The sequence below is a fragment of the Lampetra fluviatilis genome, chromosome 54 (assembly GCF_964198595.1).
Source record: "Lampetra fluviatilis chromosome 54, kcLamFluv1.1, whole genome shotgun sequence".
NCBI classification, from domain to species: Eukaryota; Metazoa; Chordata; class Hyperoartia; order Petromyzontiformes; family Petromyzontidae; genus Lampetra; species Lampetra fluviatilis.
In genome coordinates, this window is record NC_136328.1 from 8,820,011 (window position 1) to 8,844,303 (window position 24,293).

At 54.6% G+C, this 24,293-nt stretch overlaps 1 protein-coding gene across 7 annotated transcripts in view; it reads left to right on the forward strand.

Moving 5' to 3' along the window:
• LOC144949699 (chromodomain-helicase-DNA-binding protein 7-like) overlaps positions 1–24,293 on the forward strand; it is a 120,830-nt gene that overhangs the window by 47,213 nt on the left and 49,324 nt on the right. For all 7 annotated transcript variants that reach the window (XR_013640297.1, XM_078879716.1, XM_078879720.1 and 4 more), the window contains 11 exons: positions 2,025–2,093; positions 3,845–3,903; positions 4,838–4,955; positions 10,037–10,123; positions 14,939–15,076; positions 17,561–17,682; positions 18,047–18,290; positions 19,435–19,611; positions 20,282–20,425; positions 21,300–21,561; positions 24,064–24,274. Coding sequence is in view for 6 of the 7 variants with exons in the window: in XM_078879716.1 (XP_078735842.1) it covers positions 2,025–2,093; positions 3,845–3,903; positions 4,838–4,955; positions 10,037–10,123; positions 14,939–15,076; positions 17,561–17,682; positions 18,047–18,290; positions 19,435–19,611; positions 20,282–20,425; positions 21,300–21,561; positions 24,064–24,274 (1,631 nt within the window). In the remaining variant the exon portion in view is untranslated. The remainder of the gene's footprint in view (positions 1–2,024; positions 2,094–3,844; positions 3,904–4,837; positions 4,956–10,036; positions 10,124–14,938; positions 15,077–17,560; positions 17,683–18,046; positions 18,291–19,434; positions 19,612–20,281; positions 20,426–21,299; positions 21,562–24,063; positions 24,275–24,293) is intronic.

Consider the following 24,293-nt stretch of genomic DNA (forward strand, 5'->3'; position numbering starts at 1 on the left):
TCGTTTCTTGTGGGTTTTTTTTCTTTCCTGTTTCCATTTGCACGTTTTTTTTTGCTCTCGTCCCTTACCATCTTCTTTAAGTTATATTTTGCGGTTGTTCAGCGCGGCTCTGGGACGCGCCTTTCGCGTCTCGCTTCCGCCAATCGTTGCCCGTCCGCGACGTCCCACCACCGTTTGCGCTCCACGTGCCGGCAGCGCGCGGCAGCGCAAGCGGGCGTGCAGGGAGCTCTCGTGTGTTGCTCGCTGAAAATAAACAAACCGCGGGTACCCTGCGGCGTCGGAACGTCGTTCTGCAAGATACGGCGCCCGACCCCTGACGATGCCTGCTGTTGCTGTATATTTTGAGTTTGCGGTGTCTCTCTCTCTTTCCCCATGTTCGCGTGGATTTTTCTCCGGGCCCTCCGGTTTTTCCCCTCCACTTTCAGAATCGATGTCACGTGTTCAGAGTTATTTGGCTGCTGTGAATTTCCACGTGATGATGATGATAAGCCGCTTCGTTGGGCTGTCATTTGTGATGGCCAGGATTGCTTCTGAAAACGAGCCGCGTAGCTCAGTGTGGGCCTTACCCGGTAAAATAAAAAAAATACTTCAGTTTTCAATTACAAAAGCCTCGACGAGCCTTCAGAATCGTTTTCAGGAGGGTCCTTCCAAGTTTGGTTCGCGGTATGGGGAGGCGATGCTGCCGTGTGTGATCAAAATGATGTGGTTTGTCGTAATATTTTACACTTGATGTTTTTGCCCGACCCCGGGTTCATTGTATGGCAGGAGACCTTTATGTGACAAGTAAAAAAAGATAGCATTGCTCTCCTTTAATAAATCGGTTACCCTGATAACCAGGTCAGAGCGTATTGAGATATTAGTATATACTGGCAAGGGGGGGAGACCTGCGGGAGTGACTGCAAGGACAAGTGGAAATCATCCATCTGGGCTGAGCTGCGCTCAGACTTCTCATCGTTCAAGGCTCGGCTAATGACTCGTGAGCGCAGCACCCTGCCTCTGCCATCTCGCCTTAATTGCTCTCATTAATTAATTACCCTTATTAATGTCGGAACATTTCCGTGTACAATCAAATCGCCGCTCAACCGAGCCCGATCTCGGCGGATGTCGGAAGCTGTGCAGTGGCGCGAACCTGGATGAGTGGGCCCATCGCCACCACCACCACCACCGCCCAGGGCTTGCCAGGTGTTGTAGGCGCGGGGCTGTGGTGAGGTGTGGCCAGGAGGTGGCGGTGCTGAGTGTCACCCTCCTCCGTTTACAGTGTGGTGCTGACCTAATCAACTTATCATCGCGGGTCTAAATAGCGTTACTCTCATTATGGTTATCAATTGGACAACTAAAACAGCTCGCATTTATATCAGGCCCATAATGTAACAAATGTCTCCGAGTGCAGTATTTGGTCTAAGGGACTGCCCCCGGCGGCAGCTGTTCACCGTTGTCGCGGGGCAGTGAAGGAGCTGCTCGCGTATGTAGTGTCAACGATTCAGAGACAGAGTTTCTAGGAGGCACCTTCTTCATGAATAACTTTCACGGTCTCGTCCACACGATCTCCACAGTAACTTAGCCCAGCCTGTACACAACACCAGCCGTCTAACACTGACAGCGCCGACTGAGATGGCCAACTCCTCTCCTACGGAGCGCAATGTCGAGCGGAGACGTTTAGTGACGACGGCGACGAGACGACAGCGACGACGAGACGAGTCCATTCCCAGAACCGACAGCCCCGAGCCCCTCGCTCTCGGCTCCTTTTATGCTCCCGGCGCGGCCTGGCTCCGCCCTGACCACGCCCCCTTCTCGAACCTACTAGCAGGTTCCAGGGGCCTCCAGACGGCGTCCTCCGTGACGCTTACCCCAGTTCCTCTACTCTGCCGACACCCCGTGCATGCCCTCACCGGCGTGTGCGCCGTCTGTCCAGCACAGCTGCCGCTGCTGTCCACCAGTCAGCGCTATTACACTACACGTGTGTGTCACGTGTGTCGTGTGTGGCAGTGAAGGAGCCGCTCGCGTGTGTCTTTGCTCGTACGCAGGAACACCTGGGCGAGGAGGAGGCGGCGGTCGTCGACAAGATCCTGGCGATAAGGACGACCCGGAACGAGGTGGGAGGCTGTTTTTTTTTTTTACTCGTTGCCCGAACACGGCAGGAGATTGTTCGGCACACTCGCAGGGGCAACCTGTTGCTTGTTCGCCTGCGCCTGCTGCAGTCGGGTTATCGGAGCCGATTGTGCGACCCAGCCCCACCCCGTGTGACTTGTGGGTTAAACGTGCGGTTTTTGAGTGTGACGTTACTCTCGTCTGTCCACGTTTGGCGATTGCTTTGCTTTATGGCTGTGCGGTCTGCTCTCCTATAACGCGGCGGTAGTTGTTTCGTTCCTAAAGAACACCGCGTTATGGAAATATCGCGTTATAATTCATAATATATAATATAGGTTAAAGCGACAGTCTGCGATAACACGCGAGATGCATACGCAGGCCGAACAAAGACTGAGGCGTGTGGGTAGCATCTAAGAAGCATTCAGCAGCATGCCGCCTTTGTGTGATCCTTTGCCGAGGCAGCCGCACAACCGCGTATTCCTATTTGTGTGACGTAGTTCCGTTCACACGATGGCATTATATCTAATTCGCGTTATGTAAACACGCGGCGCTATAGGAGAACGGAGGGTACTTGGTTTTTGTTTGTTGGGCTTTTTGTCATTTTTGTGACAGCCTAGGGGTCACTCTTGCGAATGTGAGACTCCTCTCCTGGTCTTTCACGAGTTCTCGCACTGGGCACGCAGAATAAAAGTGCAAACTTGAGCCCACTCACATGAAACATCCACCCAAATCACTCGCTCATTCACTCGCTCATTCACTCATTCAATCACTCGCTTAACCATCCTCCCACCCAAACTGCTCGCTCGCTCACTCGTTCACTCAGGTCACGAGACTCCTATCCTGGTCTCTTGAGTTTTGACACTCGTTGAAATTATCTTGAAACTTTATTTATTTCACACAACCCAATTTCTAGACGGCACTAATATTACGTACTCCCACAAGGCCGTGTCGCTGATGGGATGTGTACAAAGTGCTTGGGTTCTTTTTAGGTGGTGGGAAGGAGGCTATAATCATGCGATGAATCTCTTCGATTGTGACGGTAGGATTGGGACTCTCACCATGCCTTGCATGTCACGTGACGTCACCACCCCAGGCGTGTAATGCGCCACAGCCATCCTTGATTTAGGTCATCGAAAGTCAAAAGTCAATGTCTTCATTATTTTAGACGGCAGAAACAGCAGGACAATTTAGACGCCTGAGAATCAGTTTAATCGCTGTAAGAAATCATCAGTACAGTATCGCCTTTGTTGCCTACTGCAGCCTTGTGTGTCAGGGGCTTTGTCTGTGACCATCCGGTCCGTGTCACTGTGGGGACGATCTGATTTTTACTGCCTGTGTGTGTCCGCCTGTGTGTTCACGTGGCGGTTACAAACCCACTGACCACCCACCCTCTAATGTGTCGTGCCGGCCTTTACAGGTGCTACTCGTTAGCGGCAATTGCCCCAACAGCCTATCAAAGGCTATACGGGGGTGGGGGTGGATCTTTGTGCACACAATGAGCAGAGTGCCGGGTGGCTAAAACACAGCAAGTTGGTATAGTAGGGTGCACAGGTGGTGCATCGGCCAGTCATCTCAGTCTACCCATGGCACCTGCTGGTTCTGTCCCGTGACCTCCTGCCAGCGGGCGTACGACACTTCACATGGCCTTAACGTGCACGTGGCCTGGCACAAGCGCCGTGGTGATATCACCGCCACCTAATGGCGAATGACGGTTGTTGTTTGTTGTGTTTACACACTCGCATGCGTGTTCCGCCAGCTGCCTTCCGGCGAGGGTTCCGTCGATGTTGAGGAATTCTACGTCAAGTACAAGAACTAGTAAGTACACAACTGGGCAGCGCTGTCGTGTTACTTATCGCCCACGATTTTATCAACGCGCGAGAGTCTCTCTTTGTCTGGGCCTCTGCCGATGGGAGGATAGGACCCTGGGTGGGGGGGGGCGTGGGTGTCTCGTGGAACAACTGAGGGCACTTCCACGGATTAGGAACCTCGCGGTCAAAATTTCCAAATCCGAATGGGAGGGGCGGGGTGTCAATAATAATAATACGACCCGGGTGGGGGGTGGTTGGAGGCTGCGTCAGTGTGATGGTGTTCACGTCAACATCTACAATTGCACACGCAGAGGTTGCTTACGTGCGTGCGGCCTTATCCAGGCCACCAGCTCGGCAGGACTGGATGTGTGGCCGTTTTGTCATTTCGAACTACCAATTTTGTAAAGAGTTGAGGACATGTTACCGTCCCAACAACAGGAAGCAGAGTGGGACATGAACACGCTAATGGTACGCTAATGCTACTTTCATCCAGCGGGAGAAAAACGAGGCAGGGCAACCGCACAAACTTATCAATGAGACTGAAGACGAAAGAAAGTAACCGATCCTTGACTTATATCACAACCACTGGTCGTGACCTATTTGTGGAGTCGCCGGGCAGTGAGTTGTTAGCTGGGACCGTAGCCCTCTAATGGCTAAAAAAACAGATGCGGTTTTGGTGTCAGACACATGACAAGAGCGGTGCTTCAGGCTTGTTCTCGGCAGTGGCAGCAATGGCAGCAGCAGTAGCAGCAGTAGTAGTAATAGTCGTGGCAGTGGCAGCAGCAGCAGCGGGCCGACGCGCGTGAACCGCCGTGCAGAGCTCAGCACTTCGAGCCCACGGTGCAAAACGATGAATGAAAGTGGCCAGAGAGAGTGATGTGGTGCTCCCCCCCCTCCCCTAATCTCCCCCCTCTCCCCCTCCCCCCCGCCCTGTTTCCCAGCTCGTACCTGCACTGCGAGTGGGCCACCGTGCCGCACCTGGAGCGGGACAAGCGTGTCCACCAGAAGATCAAGCGCTACAAGGCCAAGCAGGCGCTGCTCAACAACTTCTTTGCCGAGGTGGGGAGGCCCGGTGGACACCCCCCCAACCCCCAAACCTTTATTGCAGGGCTTGGCAACCAAAATGACAAGAAGAGGCATTTTTTCCCCCCGAAATCAGTTTAAAAACCAAACAAAAAAAACCTCAATGTGTTCCAATTCCCGCAGTGCGCGATACGGTGGACGTAGAACCAATGTCAACTTGCTGACCCCTGCCCCCCCCATGGAAATCTGTTTTAAAAGAGCTTCATAGCTCATCAGATTCCTCTAGTCCCCCAAAAGGTTTTGATTCTGCACACTTGATTCGATTGGCTTTGTCAAGTGGCCGCACACTTCGGGCATCCTCGCAGCGGCTTCTGGCTGACCATGGAACAAAGACGCTTTCAGATGCTCCTCTGATGTTATGAAGCTACTGGAGCTTCACACATTTAAATCATCTGGATTGACAACTAATTTCTTTAGAAATGCTTTTGGTGTGCTCGTTTGTTGTCCTTACCCCGGTTGGCTATGTACGGTGTGAAATAATATCTGCATATCTATACTATTGATGAAGACAATTAAGTTTATTTGAGTTTAACTAGGTAAGAATTCGAGAAGCTCGAAGAGATTAATTTCGATGAGTAACTAGGATCGGCAAAATAACAAAAGCAAAACAAACAAAAGTAAACCGCAATTACGCAAAATGGAAATCGAAGGAAAAACAAGCACGTCGTCCGCCCACGCAAGAAATAAACAATACTGCGCAAACACTAATCGGCGTTTAAATAACAGATGCCCTGCGGTGCGAATCAGCTCGGGCGGATTCCGTCCCGACCGCGATTGTCTATCACAATTACAAAGTTAGGTTTACAGAAATATTCCACGGAAATATGGGGGTGGGTGGTATGAACGTGTGAACAGAAAAGGGGATCTGACGCGGTCGCGCAAAAATACAAGTGAGCTTTTCGAGGTGGGAGGCCCTCTGATCTTCTCCGCCGAAGAGCGCGCTGGGCGCACGCGTTCCTGTCGGCCTGCGCTGGCCCACTCTCCCCACTCTGCGTGCGCATCTCGTCAGATAGGCCTGTGTGTGTGTGTGTAAATATGAATTTGTATAAATAATAGGTAACCTTATTGGGCAAATGGCTCGTTGACTAAGCGGATGCGATACGTAAATAATCGGACCGTGTCCTCCCATATCTGTCTATTTACATAAAATATAAACACAATATATGAGGGTGCCACGGTGGCGAAATGTTGTTAACTGCCTCGCCTGGTATACAGGAGATCCAGACCCTGTCACTTGTACATTTGGAGTTTACATGTCTCCCTGTGGTCGCATGGATTTTTCTTGGGGCCCTCTGGTTTTTCCCTCCACATTTAGAATCTTGGCTGCTATAGATTTCCACATGAGAAGCCACTTCGTTGAGCTATCACTTGTGACCAGGGGCCAGGTCGCTTCTGAAAAAGCCATATAGCTCAGTGGGCCTTACCTGGTAAAATAAAAATCCCGCACCTCCGATTCGGACGGTTGGCTACGTACGGTGTGAAAGAAGTTCGACATGCCACTGCTGCCAACGCGGTATCGTGATCATTAATATTGTCTCGGTGGAGTTCACTGTGCAGTGCAGCCTGGGCTTGAGATTCTGCCTCTGCTGCTTCAAACTCGCACACCAGGTTTCCCGGGGGGGGGGGGGGGGTGTAAGTGGCAGGGAGAGGGGGGAGAAGGGGGGGGGTGCCCCCCTCGCCCCCGCCCCCCCCCACACAGTTTTTACGAATTCATGCGGCGCACCCCAGCGGTGACCGAGATTGGAATTTAATCGGGCATTAATGATGGCGGTAATTGGATTGATGACATCAGGAAATTTCATTACAAGTGTCTGGAATCTGCATGCAAATTTTCGTCTTAATTTTAATTAATTTAATTTTGTTGGGAGTGATAATTGAATGGCCCGCGTCGTTGCCAACCGCTCGGTTGTAAGCGCCCTGCCGTCCGCTGCTGTGTGACCTGGCACGGAGCTCTGAGGAGTCGGACAAAACCTCGCGTGTGTGCGTGTGCGCGACGCCTCTGGGATTGCTACAAGTGTGCAGGCAAAGGTCCCCCCCCCATGTAGCGTGCCACAAGCTGTTGGGGGGGTCGGTGCTGTTAGACTATGTAGGCCGGCACGGCGGCGCAACGAGGCGACGGTGTTTTCAGCGCCACACTCGGCCTCCTTTGTCTCCCTCGTGGCGATGTTGACACGCTGCGCCGTGTACTCATCACACCAGCTATGCATTTTAAGCCGAGTCAACATTAGGTGGAAAGCCCAGGATGGGTTCAGGTATCCTCCACCCATGTTAATGGTGGGGAATCTAACTCGGGTGTCAGGAGTTCCTAGGGCAGCGAATTGGGACGTTGACCGATGAAGAGACGCGAGTGTCGGTGAATGTCTTGAGCGGGGGGTTGAGGTGAGTGAGGACACGTCCCGTGCGAGCCGTCACTGCACCCCGTCTGTAGGACAGGCTGCCCACTAATCTTAAGCGGTTTAACTCCTTCCTCCCCCGGGGGCCATTCTTGGCGAAATCTGGCGCGGATCGCACGTGCGCCAGCGACGCGCGCCAGCGACGCGTTGAGGAGCTTTAACCGCCCGCACACACGGCCGCGTCGGGGACGTCCAGCGGCCTCCGGCGCGACCCCGCGGTGACGGTTTCAATAGTTGCCGTCCCGGCGCTGGCGACGCCGACGCGGGTGGCGGCTTGCTCGCGCCAGGGGCCAAGCTGTTAACCCCCGGAGGCCCGCTTTGACGCGGCGTGCGTGCGCGCGCGCGACTGCTAATTGCTTCCTAATGGCGTCGATGCGTGGGAGCGGGCGGACCTGCCTCATTAGTAGGCCGATCAGGTGCCCGGGCGCCGTTAATTGGCTCTCTGCGGCCCCGGCGCTGTAATCGCCGCGCGGAGGCGACGGCGCCGGGCGGCAGGGGAGCGGTTTGCGGCGCACGAGAGCCGGCGAGAGGGCGAGAGAGAGTCTCGGCATTCTCAATCCCGGCACGGGGCGCTCCCCCGGCCTCCGGGGGCGCCGGACCCACCGCGGTCATCCGGCACACTCGATGAACTCGGCGGAACGAGGGAGCGTGCGCTGGCGCTCGAGTCGACAGCCCTTTTTGGTGGCGTGGGCGGGGGGTGTGGGGAGTCCGGCTTCGCCCGCCTGTCTGTCACGCCGTTCCGATTGGAGCTCCCCCCCCCCCCTCCCGGTAATCCTGCAACCGGCGCTGCCGAGTTGAGGTGGCTGCACTTGCGTTGAGAGGAGCCCATTGGAGCTGTGACGGCTGTCCGCGTCGTCTGCCCCAGCGGTTCGCCTGGGCGACTGGCTGGAGAATTCCGGTGTGCAGATTTGACGATAGAATTGCTGATCCGTGGCGGTTGTTTGTCTGTACTTCGCCACGCCGCCCATTGTGGGTTTGCGAGGCTGGGGAGCATAGACGTGCAGCACGACAACATTTTTGCACGTCGTGTAGCCACAGCCGGGCAGACCGCAACCACAGGCGTGGCAGGTTGTCCTTGGAAGGGCTGTCCAGGCACAAACCTGCTTGGCTTGCGTGATGGAGAGGGGCGTTCCGGTTGCGAGTGCTCGTAGCAACCCAGTTGGGGAAGTGAGCGTGCGTCGAGTTGCGTGGGCTGGAGAGAGTCGCGATCCGTCGATGATGCCCACAACAACTACGGGAAGTGGGGTTGTTTGGCGTAAAAAAAGTCTGAGCGACTCCATCCAGGCGCTGGGCGCGAGTGAACACGAATCACGGGGTAGAGGAAGCAATCGCAACCGAGGTCCCGTGGCATTAATTCCTCTCCGTGGCGGCGAGCCCCACCTCCCCTCCCGGTCTCCGTGGCCGGGCGAGGATGAGTGAAGCGTGAGTCTTAAGAGGGGCGGTTGTACGGCATCTGTTACCGATTTAATAACCGGGCGTAATGGTAGCCGGTAGGGCTGTAATGGTACAAACATTAATGTGGATTCTCGTGCAGCTCCCCCGGCATGTTTCCGCGTTTGTACCGTGCGTCGTTTGGCAATCGTCGTTTTCGCTCCACGTGCCCCCCCCCCCCGCGGCTTCTCAAGCCCGTGGAGCGAAACTTCGGGACGTCCTGCCGATAATACTTGGCTCACGATACAGGCACACAGGTGGCTGCTGTGGATGTTGTTAAGGTTGGTCCAGAAACCGCAAGTGGTTGGTCAGAGCGCGCTTTCAGGCTACGTGTCCCTCTTGTCACACCATATGTAGGTGTTCATAATCAAGGTTTTTGTCTTGGGTTAGATGGCATAAACATATGCGTCCTTAACCCGCCACCGAAAATCGCCTGATGAGGCTGGATGTTTAAATTGCCAGCGAAACATCACGGTAATCAAATTGTAAATCTTATAGTGGGTTTACTCTCCAACACACCGGTGTGCTGAAGGAGTATTTTGCACGTTTTGTTTACTAATTGGCTGTGTCAGGTGGTGGCGGGTTTAACGACACATTCATATTTACGTGATCTAACCCAAACAACCGTCATGAATAATATTTGTCGCGAAAGCTCACGTGTTGTTAAATTGTATGTATGTTGAACTTATCTCGCACCGTACGTAGCCGGAGAGCGAACCGATAAACGGTCAAGTGTCCGATTAGTTAAACAACCGGGGCAGCTGCGCTCTGCACAAAACCCGTGGTATTGAGCCGCTCCCTCCAACGAGCTGAACATTCAGAATCAGAATATGCATTATTTATACTGCAGGAATCCGATGATTTCCCCTCTCGCCGCCAAACTCCCACGCCTGGCGGTCGCCCCCACTCGGGACCGCACCACTCTGGTGCGGCGAGTATCGGTCCCGCTGCGACCCCCCCGACCGCCACCCCTCCCCCCACCGCGCCGGCGCTGCCGGTAACGCCCCGCGTGCCGCACGCCGCACCCCAATCGCCACGGTGCCATCGCTATCCCCACCCTCTCGGCGCTGTCGTCCCTTTGCCGTCAACCCCCTGTTGTCCACCCGCTTGTTGTCGTCACCTTGCCGACGTCATCCCTAACATCCGTACCCCACCCCCCGGTGCGTGTGCATGCGCGTGTGCATGCGTGTGTGCATGCGTGTGTGCGTGCGTGTGTGCGTATGCGCGCGCCAGATGGACGACGAGCCGTTCAACCCCGACTACGTGGAGGTGGACAGGATCCTCGAGGTGTCCCACTGCACCGACAAGGACAGCGGGGAGGTGAGCGCGGAGGATGTGCGGACGCCTGGTGGTGTTCGTGGTGGTGTGGCATGGACGCCTGGTGGCGGGGGGGGGGGCACCTGTTGGGGGTGGAGACACCGGGGGGTGGGGTAGGTGGGGACACTGGGTGGTTGGGGGGAGATGGACCTACGTAGTGGTAGGGGAGGGGGGCGGTTACCTGGTTGGGTAGGGGGACCTGGTGGGGTAGGTGGGGGGGGGGTACCTTGTGTGGTAGGAAGACATCGCGTGGGGTAGACGGGACACCAAGTGGTGTCAGCTGTTTTTAGTGGGTTTCTCCTTCCTTGCACTCAACCACTGGAATCAACTTCCCCTGTACATTGATTGAGCATTCCCCCTCTTTTACCTCCATCTGTTCCTCTCTCAAAGCCTCCCCACCTCTTCTCCATCGCCTATTCTCTTCCTCTTCCCTCTCCTCGTCCCACCACTCCGTCCTGTCCCTCCCCGTCGCCTTACGTGACCCCCACGTGCCCTCTATTACGGTCACTCATTCCTCGACCCTTTTACTTGCCCCTTGCCATCTAAACCACTCGGCTATTGTGGCAGCTTTTAAACTACGCTATAGAGAGCGCTTTGAGCAGAGGAGTTCTCCATAAATATAAATAAAGATAAGAAAATAAGTTTATAATCGCACTTCTGTATGCTGCATAGAGTTTGTGACGTTAAGAGTAAGCACAGCCACACGTGCAGATCATCTCCAAAACACCAAAGCCGAGCGTGCCGTGCACGTGCCCTGCTGTGCGGTCACAACGACTCGCCTGCAACTTCAGGCCTTGACCGAGTCATCACCCCGTCGGACCTCGGAAGCTCTAAGCCGGCTTTGAGGCCGCCGCGTGCTTGGGGGCAGAGGGAGGGCTTGCCTGCAAGTGCCCGGGTGTGGTCGGAGTGGGTAGCGGGAATTGGTATTGGGAGTGCCCGTTCTTATTTTTCATCATTTTGGACCTGGCAAAAAAGTGTCCCACAGATATAACTGCTTGGCCCGAGCTGTAAGTGTTCTGTTACTTCTATTGCCTTTGTGCTGCTTGCCTTTTGGCGCTCTCTGATCTAACACTGGTGAGACTAGGCCATAAAGAAGGCTGTTTCTGGTGTAGGCCAATCAGTTACAAAGACGATGCATCGTACATTATCAGAGCATGTTTGTTGGCATGTTTTGCCACAAGTATGTGTGGTTAATACATACTTGATTCCTTGCACAAAAGGTTTCTATTTGGTGTTTGAACATCTTAAAGCCTTGTGTGTTATTGCCAGAAAGGGTAACGCACCTATTCTTCTGTTTCATCAGAGGGAGGTCGCTCGCTCCTCTGCTACCACGTGGCCCAGGAATGTACCCCCCACCCTGCAGTCCGTGCTGTTGGCTCCCTGCCCCTGTCCAAGACTCTCATGCTCACACAGGGGCCATAGACTCGCATAGAGACCCATAGTCTCTCATGCTCACACAGGGGCCCATAGACTCGCGTCGAGACCCATAGACTCTCATGCTCACACAGGGGCCCATAGACTCGCATCGAGACCCATAGACTCTCATGCTCACACAGGGGCCATAGACTCGCATCGAGACCCATAGTCTCTCATGCTCACACAGGGGCCCATGGACTCGCATCGAGACCCATAGACTCTCATGCTCACACAGGGGCCCATAGACTCGCATCGAGACCCATAGACTCTCATGCTCACACAGGGGCCATAGACTCGCATCGAGACCCATAGACTCTCATGCTCACACATGGCCCATAGACTCGCATAGAGACCCATAGTCTCTCATGCTCACACAGGGGCCCATAGACTCGCATAGAGACCCATAGTCTCTCATGCTCACACAGGGGCCATAGACTCGCATAGGGACCCATAGTCTCTCATGCTCACACAGGGGCCCATAGACTCGCATAGAGACCCATAGTCTCTCATGCTCACACAGGGGCCCATAGACTCGCATAGAGACCCATAGACTCTCATGCACACACAGGGGCCCATAGACTCGCATCGAGAGCCATAGACTCTCATGCTCACACAGGGGCCCATAGACTCGCATCGAGACCCATAGACTCTCATGCTCACACATGGCCCATAGACTCGCGTCGAAACCCATAGACTCTCATGCTCACACAGGGGCCCATAGACTCGCATAGAGACCCATAGACTCTCATGCTCACACAGGGGCCCTAGACTCACGTAGAGACAGATGCCCGACTGTCTTCCCGTCTATCGGAAGAATGCTCCTCGCCGTTTCTGTGCACCGTGTGGAGGCGCGGTGCCGCTAGACGCCTGTGCGCCGGTCCACGCGTCCGCACCGCGTGTACAGACACGGGTTAAGGACCCTTGCTTTGGGGTTTTTTGGGAGCGCGCTTCGCTGATTAATAAGCCATCTGTCGCCCAAACACACGGTGCTCGCGCACGCGCGGCGCGTACAGGGTTTTTAATCAAGAGCAGGCAGCAGGGGCTCCCGGGGGGGAGGGGGGTGTAAACAGGGGGGGAGAGGAGGTGGGGGAGGGGAGGGGTGTCAGCCCAGCGGGAAGTGATGGGAGGAGGAGGGTGCCTGCGAAGGTTTAAAGGGGGGGTCACAGCGAGGCAGGGTTTGTTGTGCTGGGTGATGGTGGTCGGTGGTGGTGGTATTAGTAATCGGGAGAGCGGTTGCGTAGTGGTTAGCGCACTGCGCTACGAACCCAGCGACCCAAGTTCAGTTCCCGTTCACAACCAATCACGGTGGTGAATATTCAAACCGGTCCTGGTCCTCCCCTAGGTCGATTCAACCTTTAATCAGTACCTGGCACAGTGTGAAAACATCAGCCACTGGGAAGAGAAAAGCGGCCGGTAGTGCCGACTACCCACCCCCTCGTGCGCCATGCTGGCCTTCGTAGGTGCTCGCTTACAGCAGTTGCCCCAACAGTCTAATATTAGTTGGTGTGGGCAGTGAGTAGTATCGTTAGTGACGGTGGTATTGGTGTGTTTGATGATGTTGGCATTGTGACTGCTGTGGTGGTGGCAATGTTGGTGGGTGGTCGTGGTAATAGTGGTGGTGTTTGTGGTAGTGGTTGTGTACGAGGGCGATTTTGGTGAAATTGGAAAGTGGCTGTGTTTGGGATGATGATAGTGGGAGCGGTAGTATAGCGGTTAGCGCTCTGCTACGAACCCAGCTTCCTAATTTAGATTCTCAAGGCCAACACCAGTGACGAATATCTGAACCGTTTCTGGGCGACTCAGCCTCAAATGAGTACCTGGCGCAGTGTGTAAACATCGCCACTGGGGAGACAAAGGCGGCCGGGCGTGTTGTTGGCCACCCACCCCCTTGTGTGCCGTGCCAGCCTTCATTGGAGCTCGCTAACAGCACCTGCCCCAAAAGTATCTTCTGGTTATATGGAGGATCTTTGTCTGGTGGTAGTGGTTCTGGTGATGATAGTCGTGGCGGTAGTGTGGTGTGGGCAATTGGAGTGGGGTTGGCGATGGGAGTAATGGCGATGGTGGTGTGGTAGTGGTGTTGTCAGCAGTCATGGTGCTTTGGCAGTGGGTAGCAGTGACCGTGTTGGCGGCGTTAATGTTAGTGGTGGCAGTGGAGATCGTGATGGTCCGGTGAGTGGTGCTGGCCATGCCGGTGGTGTATTGTCGCGGTGGTGGTGGTTAGGTTGTCACGGTGGCTGTTCGTTAAACGTGGTAGTAACGGTGGGGTTGGTTAAGTTATCGTGGTGATGGTAGTGGCAGAAGCACTTGGCAGCCGCACGAGCAGCACGCGGGGCGATCGGAGCGCTCGCAGTGTTGGTGGTGTTGGTGGTGTTGGTGGTGCGCACGGCGGTTGAGAAACGAATTAATTAACCCGGCGAAGCTGTTCGCTTGCCACGTGCGCGCATATGCGCGCGCGTAAATTGTGTTTTGTCATGTGCGCGTGTGAGTGGGACCCACACAGTTATTTATTAAACGTTGTTATTAAATATTTAAATTAGCCGCCGTTTAGCGGTGTTTTCTCAAACGCAGCGCCGTGTTGTGCCGCTCGGCGTTGCTCCCCGGCGCTGTGGTTTTGGCGCCCTGCGTTCCTGTGCCTTTGTAACTCCGCGCTCAGAGCGCCAATTAAAATTTTTATCTTCTCCGTGGTTCAGTTTTATTTTTTGTGGAACGGTAACAATTGTCACCGGGAATCGTTTGACCATACTTCCCCCATGCTGGTCACGGGGGTTCTTAAAAACATTGCTGCCAGAGAGACAAAGGTGGCTGGGCACGGTGTTTGCCACAAACCAACCCCGCCCCACCACCCCGTGCACTGCGGCGGCCTAAATATGTGCTCGCAGACAGAGGTCGCCCCAACAGGCCGATGATTTAAACACGTGGAGACACCGTTACACAACCTCGGACGATCCTTCCGTGATAAACGACGCATTGCTACCTTGTGTACACTCTCTTGCCTTTTTTTAGTTATATAGTTTAGTGCAGGTGGTCATGCCAGTAACATGTGGCAACCCAAGCTTGGTTCAGCCGATGAGACCTGAGGAGGGCAAAGCAAATTTTGAAATTGCCTCCTTAAACTAATGCTGCTGCTTAATGTTGTATGCGTGTATGTACAACGTCTTTTCACACTGTACGTAGCTAACCGTGCTAATAGGAGGTGCGGGGGAAGGACAACAACACTACACACAAAACACAAAAAATATCGGTGTGGAAAGCCAGTTTGGCCGATGATTGAAAAACTTTATTATATGTAACAGGGCAGAACGGGGTTCTGTTTGCATGTGATATTGCCTTGCCCCAAAAGTCTATTCAAGGTTACACGGGGGATTGTTGTGTTTATGCGCGCGTGTGTGTGTGCTTCTGCAGCCGGTGACGTACTTCCTGGTGAAGTGGTGTTCCCTGCCGTACGAGGAGAGCACCTGGGAGCTTCGGGAGGATGTCGACGCCACCAAAATCACTGAGTTCGAGCAACTACGCACCTGCAAACTGGACACCACCAGAATGGTACGCTCCAGAGTGGGGGTGGTGTGTGTGTGTGTGACCACCAGAATGGTACGCTCCAGAGTGGGGGTGGTGTGTGTGTGTGTGTGAGACCACCAGAATGGTATGCTCCAGAGTGGGGGTGGTGTGTGTGTGACCACCAGAATGGTACGCTCCAGAGTGGGGGTGGTGTGTGTGTGTGACCACCAGAATGGTACGCTCCAGAGTGGGGGTGGTGTGTGTGTGTGACCACCAGAATGGTGTGCTCCAGAGTGGGGGTGGTGTGTGTGTGTGTGTGTGACCACCAGAATGGTATGCTCCAGAGTGGGGGTGGTGTGTGTGTGTGACCACCAGAATGGTATGCTCCAGAGTGGGGGTGGTGTGTGTGTGACCACCAGAATGGTATGCTCCAGAGTGGGGGTGGTGTGTGTGTGTGACCACCAGAATGGTATGCTCCAGAGTGGGGGTGGTGTGTGTGTGTGACCACCAGAATGGTATGCTCCAGAGTGGGGGTGGTGTGTGTGTGTGACCACCAGAATGGTATGCTCCAGAGTGGGGGTGGTGTGTGTGTGTGTGTGACCACCAGAATGGTACGCTCCAGAGTGGGGGTGGTGTGTGTGACCACCAGAATGGTACGCTCCAGAGTGGGGGTGGTGTGTGTGTGTGTGACCACCAGAATGGTATGCTCCAGAGTGGGGGTGGTGTGTGTGTGTGTGACCACCAGAATGGTATGCTCCAGAGTGGGGGTGGTGTGTGTGTAATTGACGTCGTCGGGACTCCACGTGCGAAAGAAAGTCTGGCAGACGTGGAAATTGGGGGACCTCCGTAGGGAGGCGGTGTTGGGGTGAGGATGGTGGTGAGGCTGGTGGTGAGGAGGGGCGTTGATGGGGGTGGTGAGTGAGTGGAGGTCTGGCAGGGTGGCGCGCATTGTTCTCACTCTGCGGTGTTTGATTCTGGTCGGATCCGTGGTCTGTGATTTGAACTACCAAGCACTCGCCTATGTTTGTTTTTGCCCACGCCCGCACATATGTATATATGTGTGCGTGTGTGTGCGCGGGTGCATGTGTGCATTTCCATTGCGTCCGTCTGTGCGCACATGCCTTCATTTATTCATTCATGGGCGTGCGTAAGTGTGTGTGCACGCATACATTGTGCGTGCGGTTGTGTGTGCTTGTGTGCACATAAATGCATTTGAGTGTATGTGCATGCTTACGAGCATTTGTGCGTGTCTGCACTGGAGAGACAGCTGGGTCGAGCATGCTACTGGCATCGTCACCTTCTCGTTTACCGTTCCAACCTTAATAGGTGCTCGCTAACCACATTACCCTCTGTTTAATGAGGCTATATGGGGATCTTTGTTTCTTTGTACTTTTGTGTTTGCATGTGTGCATTACCTGAGCACTTGTATTTGAGAATGTGTGTTTGTGATGTACGTGGGGAGAGGTGGCGCATCGGTTAGCGTGCTGCGCACTAAACCCAACGATCCGAGTTCGAATCCCGCTCAAGGCCAACACCAGTGACGATGATATGAACTGGTCCTGGGCCTCCCCTAGGTCGACTCGACCTCAAATGAGGACCTGGTGCAGTGTGTAAACATCGCCACTCGGGAGAAAAATGTGGCCGGGTGTCGTGCTGGCCCCCCCACCCCCTTCCAGTGCCATGCCAGCCTTCACCGGTGCTACTCGCTATAACAGCACTTTCCTCAACAGTCTGAGGCCATCCGGGGGGGGGATCTTTGTGATTTGTGCCGCACATACCTGTATCTACCGGCAGTCCCCGAGACACGCACGTCCCACTTACAAACATCCGCCCTTACGAACGGACCGCCATGAGGTGTGACTATTTTTGACCGTCCGACTTGCGGACGTTCGCTCGCACTCGCGAACCGAACCGCGGAACGATTTTGCTCGGCGGAATTATCCTCCTGGCGGGATGTAATGAGTCCCCCCACGCCCTTTCCGACGAGCAAGCCAGCGTCAGGACTCGAGGTGATAAACCTGATTTTTTTCATGTCACTTTATTTTATGTATTTTTATTATGCAGTATTTATTTATTAGGCAGTCTTATTTCTGAGTTTATCGACGCTTCCCTCTCTTGACAGTTGAGTTTTTATTTATTTTGAAGGACCCTGTGAGGTAAGAAGCTCTTAAGTTCTGGTTTCATCAACAACAAAAAACACACTCCATGACAGACGTGACGCATCGGAGAAAGAAAAAAAAATTACACAAACTAATACATTTAAAAAAAGATAAGAAATCGTATAAATAATAAAACGAACCGTAACGCATTTTATAACACTGCCCCGTGTAAGTGCAATCAAACATTGAGTTCTGAGAGATTCTAACCGACTTACGATCACCTCTTGGGAATGTCACCCTGTTCGTAAGGCGAGGACTGCCGGTATACCACCTGTTGTGAGTGGGTGGGGGGGGAGGGGGTTTGCACTGCTAGATCCGCTCAGCCCTCAATGCGTTCCCGTGCCCCCCCCCCACGCCCACCGCCGTGCAGGAGCGGCCGCCGGCCAACGAGTGGGTGAAGCTCGAGCGCTCGCGCGACTACAAGAACGGCAACCAGCTGCGCGAGTACCAGCTGGAGGGCCTCAACTGGCTGCTCTTCAACTGGTACCAAAAGTGAGTGCCCCCCCCCCTCCTCCTTTCTCCTCCCCACGGGATGGCGGGGACGCCACGAGCTGTTGCTGCTCGCGTCATTAACACCGTGGACGTCCGTCTGTCTGTCCGTCTGTTTTTCCGTCATTCTGTCCATGTGTGTTTTTCCGTTTGTTCGTTTCATCTGTCTGACTGTCCATCCGTCTGGCCCCCATCTTTGCGTCGGTTTGTCGGTCTGCCTGGCTTAATTTCCATGCGTCTTTCCCTTCGTCCGTCTGTCCCTTCGTCTGTCTGTGTGTCTGTACATCGTTTCATCTGTCTGTCTCTGCATATGTCCAATTTGTCCATCTATCCGTCCATCCGTTCATACGTCCCGTGTCCCCCGCAGGCAAAACTGCATCCTGGCGGACGAGATGGGGCTGGGAAAGACGATCCAGTCGATCACCTTCCTGCAGGAGATGGTGTACGTGGGCATCCGTCGGCCGTTCCTCATCATCGCGCCGCTCTCCACCATCGCTAACTGGGAGCGGGAGTTCCGCACGTGGACCGACCTGAACGCCATCGTGTACCACGGCAGCCTGGCGAGTCGCCAAATCATCCAGCAGTACGAGATGCACCACCGCGACGAGCAGGTGAGTCCCCTGCCCGCCCGCGCTCGCTCGGCCGTCACTCCCAGTGTTCGTCGCGCGTCCCCCCGACGCGAGATGGTGCGATCAGGATGACGTGTAGAGGCGCAGCGCTGTCATTTGTTTTTGCTCGCACCACTGCTGGTGGAAGGGCCTACGCTCGAGGAAGCTATTTCTTTTTTTACTTTACTTACTACACAACGTGAGCCCCATACAGCGCAGCTCGCGTCACCGGGTATCGCGATCGCAATTCACGGCAGATGGTCACGATGCAACTGGACTTGCGCTAGAGGGAGCTCATTGAGGGTGCGCTCTAGAGCCCAACAACGAGAGCATTTCCCGCCGCCTGGGCTTTGTACCCACGCGTCACCCAAGATGCGTCGTCGAAAACTCGACAAGAAAGATGGCGTCACGGAGTGGGTTGGGGTTGGTCAGAGCTCGTGGTGCCGGCAAAGGGTTGATTTAATTCGAGTCAAAATTATTTTGTAGATTCAAATTGATAATTAAGTTCACGATACACGGGATGTCATCGGTTCTCGTGACTCCTTCAGCCGGTAGTGGTCACTACATTAGCCGCAATGTGTTTAAACAAAATAAAAATAAAACTCCAGCGATTCGTAAACGGAATCGTGACGTGGAATCTCGGGAGTTGATCGAATCACCGGGGTCCGGGGTGGGCGAAGCGGGGGGGGGGGGGAGCACCACGGGTGAATCGTTCCACCCGGGGATTCATTCCTCACCGATTATACTTTGCTGGTAGACTGGACTATGTTTGTACGTTGAACTTCTTTTGCACCGTCCGTCGCCAACCATGCCAATCGGAGGTGCTAATAGTATCCATAGTAACAGCGAGAGGTTTAACACGTAGGCTAAATGTTGTGGCTTTGCTCTCCAACACACCGGTTAGTGCTGTACTCGTGACGAATTGGCCACGTTCTGTTTACGTGACAACCCTTACTAGTTGGCTGTGTCGGGTGGTGGCGAGTTTTAACGACACATTTATATATTTACGCGATCTAACTCAAAACACCTCTATTATGAGCGAGAGGTTTACTGGATGTGGTTGCTGTGACCCCCCGTGGGACCGGGCTTTGCACAAATCGCTGGCGCGCTCGCGGCACCTTAACCGGCACGTGCGTTCCGTGGGCAGGGCCGCGCGATCCCCTGCGCATACAAGTTCGACGCCATCATCACGACCTTCGAGATGATCCTCACCGACTGCCCCGAGCTGCGCGACATCAGCTGGCGCTGCGTCATCATCGACGAGGCGCACCGCCTCAAGAACCGCAACTGCAAGCTCCTCGAGGGGCTCAAGCAGCTCAACCTGGTGGGTGGCCATCCTCCAGGGACCACCACCACCACCATCACAGGGATCACCACCCCTGCCCCTCCGAGGCCCTCTCTCCGTCTCACTCGTCGTACCTCTCCGCTATACAACCGAGCCACGCCAGGGCCAGCCCGGCACAGCTCGGGAGGCTTGCGGTTTATATTTCCACTGCCGCTGGTGCCGAGACGCCGTGATGACGCCACGTCCTCGCGTTGTCCTACCCACTGAGGTCTCGCAAGATCAACGCGTCACCCCCCCCCGCCCTTGGCCCTGCTTGGCCCCGAGCCAGGTTCCGGTGTCTCGTGAGGCCAGCGGGATCTCCATTAGCTTCTGGTTCGGCAAGAGCCAGTTGAAAACCACCCGCCGTGATGGCAACCGCACCGGCTCCTCTCTGGGCGCGAGATATTTCCTTTTCTCACGGAGACATTCCATGTCCTTCGTGGTTTTTCCGGTTTATCGGTGACCTTTTTGTAGATTCAACACCGACCAAAAGTCGGCACAACACTCTCAGCGTTTTTGGTTGGCGTATTTCGTGCATGTGCTGTATACGTATGTTGAACCTCTTTCACATCGCACGTGGCCGAGCGTGCTAATCGGAAGTACCGGGAACATTCTCTGGCGTCTCGTCTAACTTCCCGGTCAAACCTTCCTTGCGCGCGCACGAATCCAGGAGCACAAGGTGCTGCTGACGGGGACGCCGCTGCAGAACACCGTGGAGGAGCTCTTCAGCCTGCTCAACTTCCTGGAGCCGGCGCGCTTCCCGTCGGAGCCGGCGTTCCTCGAAGAGTACGGCGACCTCAAGACGGAGGAGCAGGCAAGCGCCGTCGCCCCCCCTCCCCCTCCTCGCCTAGCAACGGGCGAGTCGTTAGGCACGACGTCCCGACGATTTGCTCCGCTCCCCCCCTCAGCGTGTGAAGCGAAATGTCTCCTACGTCTGAACCAGGCCACTCCGAACTCCTAACCCGAACCAATTCGCCAATCAGCTACTCGTACATGTTCCTCCCTTACCATTACTCATAACCAACGCGTATGAGTCGCTGGTGGGGTGCTGCGGTGGCGACGTTAGCTTTGTCGCCTGGTATGAAGGAGGTTGTGGGTTCGATCCCGACCCTGACGCATGCTGCTGTATATTTGGAGTTTCAGGTGTCTCTCTCTCTCCCCGTGGTCACGTGGATTTTTCTCTGGGTCGTCTGGGTTTTCCCCTCCACATTTAGAATCAACATCACACGTTTAGAGTGTTTGTCTGCTATACATTTCCACGTGATAAACCACTTCGTTGAGCTATCATTTGTGGCCAAGTCACTTCTGAAAAAGGGCTGTAAAGTTGAGTGGGCCTTACCTGGTGAAATAAAAATAAAATATTTGTTAAGGTCAGAGGTTTCATGAGAATCAATGGCTGGTCCTACCCTTGATCATAACGTGACCCCTAAACGTAACCTACCAGTCACTGGTACTCGAGCTCTCCCCTCGCTGAACATCATCCGACCTCGTTTAACCCCACCTCCGACGCTTCTCTCTCCGTGCCCGCTTCTTTGTCAAAAAAACGTCCGATTCAGTTCCCGTGCCGGCGTTGCCGTCGGTGTCGCCACGGCGACTCCGACTCTCCTTCCCCCGCCGGGGCGCGTCGCCGAGTTGACACAGACCCCCCCCACCCGCGCCCCCCCCCTCCCCTCTCGCCGGCCCCACAGGTGCAGAAGCTGCAGGCCATCCTGAAGCCCATGATGCTGCGGCGTCTCAAGGAGGACGTGGAGAAGAATCTGGCGCCCAAGGAGGAGACGATCGTCGAGGTGGAGCTCACCAACATCCAGAAGAAGTACTACCGTGCCATCCTGGAGCGCAACTTCTCCTTCCTGGCCAAGGGCGCGTCGGGCGGCCAGGCCAACCTGCCCAACCTCATGAACACCATGATGGAGCTGCGCAAGTGCTGCAACCACCCGTACCTCATCAACGGTACGACGCTGGCGGGCTGACGGTCGTCGCACCCCGGGGTGGGGGGTGGGGGTGATGGAGGGAGTGGGGGTGGTGGTGGGGGGGGGATGGGGGGCTGGTGGCGGGCGTGGGACGCTGACGCGGTGTTGACGGTCAGCGGCACGTAAATGCGTGCGCCACAGTCGGTCCATCGGCAAGGCCGCGTGTGGTGGTGGGGTGAAGTGTGGGTACGCCAGAATCTGCGAATACGTCTGGTCAGTGTGGAAGAGTAGTTTGCTGTCCTTCCACCGTTTAGTTTTTTGTCCTTCCCCCGCACCTCCGATTAGCGTGGTCGGCTACGTACCGTGCGAAAGAAGTTCAACATGCAGACACATACGAGAGTAGAGCAAATACCCCCTCTAGAGTTTCCTGTTGTGGAGGCCCCTTTTCTCCAGCAGTGGCGTGAGCAAGCAGTTGCAGGGCTGCACTTTTGGCTCTTATTGCCTGTGGTGGAGACCAGAATCCCCGGTTGCAGCTCACTGCACTGGGATAGAATTTGGAGTAAAGCAGTCGGGGTGGTATCGCTCTTCTATCGCTACTGCCTTGGTAACCGTTGCCGTGACGTTCACTGGTTGCTGTCTGCACTCGGTCTACCAGCCCGCCGACTGTCATCGTCTCATCCGCCACACTGCAGGTCACAGCAACACCCCCACTCGCACCCACTCACTCATTCAACCCCTCGCCCACTCATTCACTCGCCCGCTCACCACACTCCCGGACATCGGATTCCTCCTGTACAAAGAATTATTCCAATTCTGATATTCTGATTCATTCCCTCGGACTGCTCTCTGCTTCGGAGTGTCCCAACGCCCTCACGGTGGTAACCCTTTGCTCAATTCGCTCTTTATCCATCACGCCTTGAAATTAGTGCTCTTTGTCACCGGCCACTTGGCTTTTCTGGTACCCAGAGGCCTGAGTACGGCAACTGTGATTTTAAATCATTAAAGGTACGATCCGCGGCTGTGTGTGGTGTCCCCTCCCCGTTGCAGGTGGTACAGCCTGAATCTGTTCCACCACCTTTCGATCCGTCAGATGTGCGTTAATTGGCTGTCGGGGGTAACGATTGGTGCTGCGTAACGGGTGAATTGGTTAACTCTTTGCAGCTCGTCTGCCCACCGTGGGTTCTAAACAGAAATAAACATTGTGGGTTTGTGAGTGTTTGCGGCGTCATGAAGAGCGCCGTGTAACTGGTGGGGTAGCGGCGCAATCGTTCCCCTACCGCGCACCGCGCTGCGACACCAGGTGGCCCGAGTTCGATTCCTGGCCATGGCTCATGTCAGTGGAGAAGGACATCCGAACTGAACAAGCTGACCACCCCACCCCCCACTTCACCAACCCGTACTGACCAGCTGATGAAGTATGGTCAAACGGCCACCGTGACTTACACACACACTCTGTGGTGAGGTAGTCATCTGGCAGTGAATGTGACAAGGGGCTATCTATATATATAAAAGGGAAATTTGTGATTATGGTTCTGTTTAAAATGTTTAGCGTACTTCCCGGCATGCAACAAACTTGAAATTTGCCATGTGGGTACTTTACAGACTGGACACCATGCAAAACTTATAAAAATACACTTGTTTTTTGGGGTGGGGGGGGCGCAATAATATCTTTTTTTCACGGCAAGTGAGCTGTGACGTCACATCTGTCATGTCATTCCCGCAAATGTGGAAGCGTCACGCATTGTAGTGTAGTGGTTAGCGCGCTGCGCTATGAACCGAACCCGGCGACCCGAGTTCGATTCCCGCTCATGGCCACCACCAGTAACGATTATTTGAACCGGTCCTGGGCCTCCCGTAGGTTGACTCGGCCTCAAACGAGTAACTGGTGTGGTGTGTGAACATCGCCACTGGGTTGACAAAGGCGGTCATGGTGAATCCAAGTCCCGGGCGAAGCTGGGTAGTAAAGCTAGTATGCTCATAAATTAATAAATCAGACGTTATAAAAAACTATTTTTATGTTACCAGGTAAGGCCCACTGAGCTATATAGCTATTTTTAAGAAGCAACCTGGCCACAAATGAAAGCTCAATAAAGTGGCTTATCGTGTGGACATTTATAGCAGCCAAATAATCGAAATACTCAACGCATGTTTCTAAAAGTGGAGTTAAAAACCGGAGGACCCCGAGTAAAATCCACACGACGACGGGGAGAGAGACACGCAAACTCTAAATATACAGCAGCAGGCGTCAGGGTTGGGATCGAATCCACGACCTCCTGTATACCAGGCGAGGTGGTTAACATCTCGCCACGTTGCTATCGCTCACTTCTTAGCATTGTGTAATGATTCGCCTTTCCCGGCGGTTAATTGTGGCGAGTGTTAGCGTCTCTAGTTGCTGCGGGGGTCACCTGAGGACACATTTCGTACGGCACAGACGAACCGAGAAAAACAGATTCCTCGCGCGGCGATTCCGACACCACAGACCACTCCCTCCCCCTCAGCCACGACTCGCCGTGACCTTGTGACCCTGTGACCTTGCACACAGGTGCGGAGGAGAAGATCCTGGAGGATTTCCGCGAGTCGCACGGGGTGGACGCCATGGACTTCCACCTGCAGGCCATGATCCAGGCGGCCGGCAAGCTGGTGCTGATCGACAAACTCCTGCCCAAACTCAAGGCCGGCGGGCACAAGGTGCTCGTCTTCTCGCAGATGGTGCGCTGCCTCGACATCCTCGAAGACTACCTCATCAATCGCCGGTGAGGCTGTTGGCCCGCG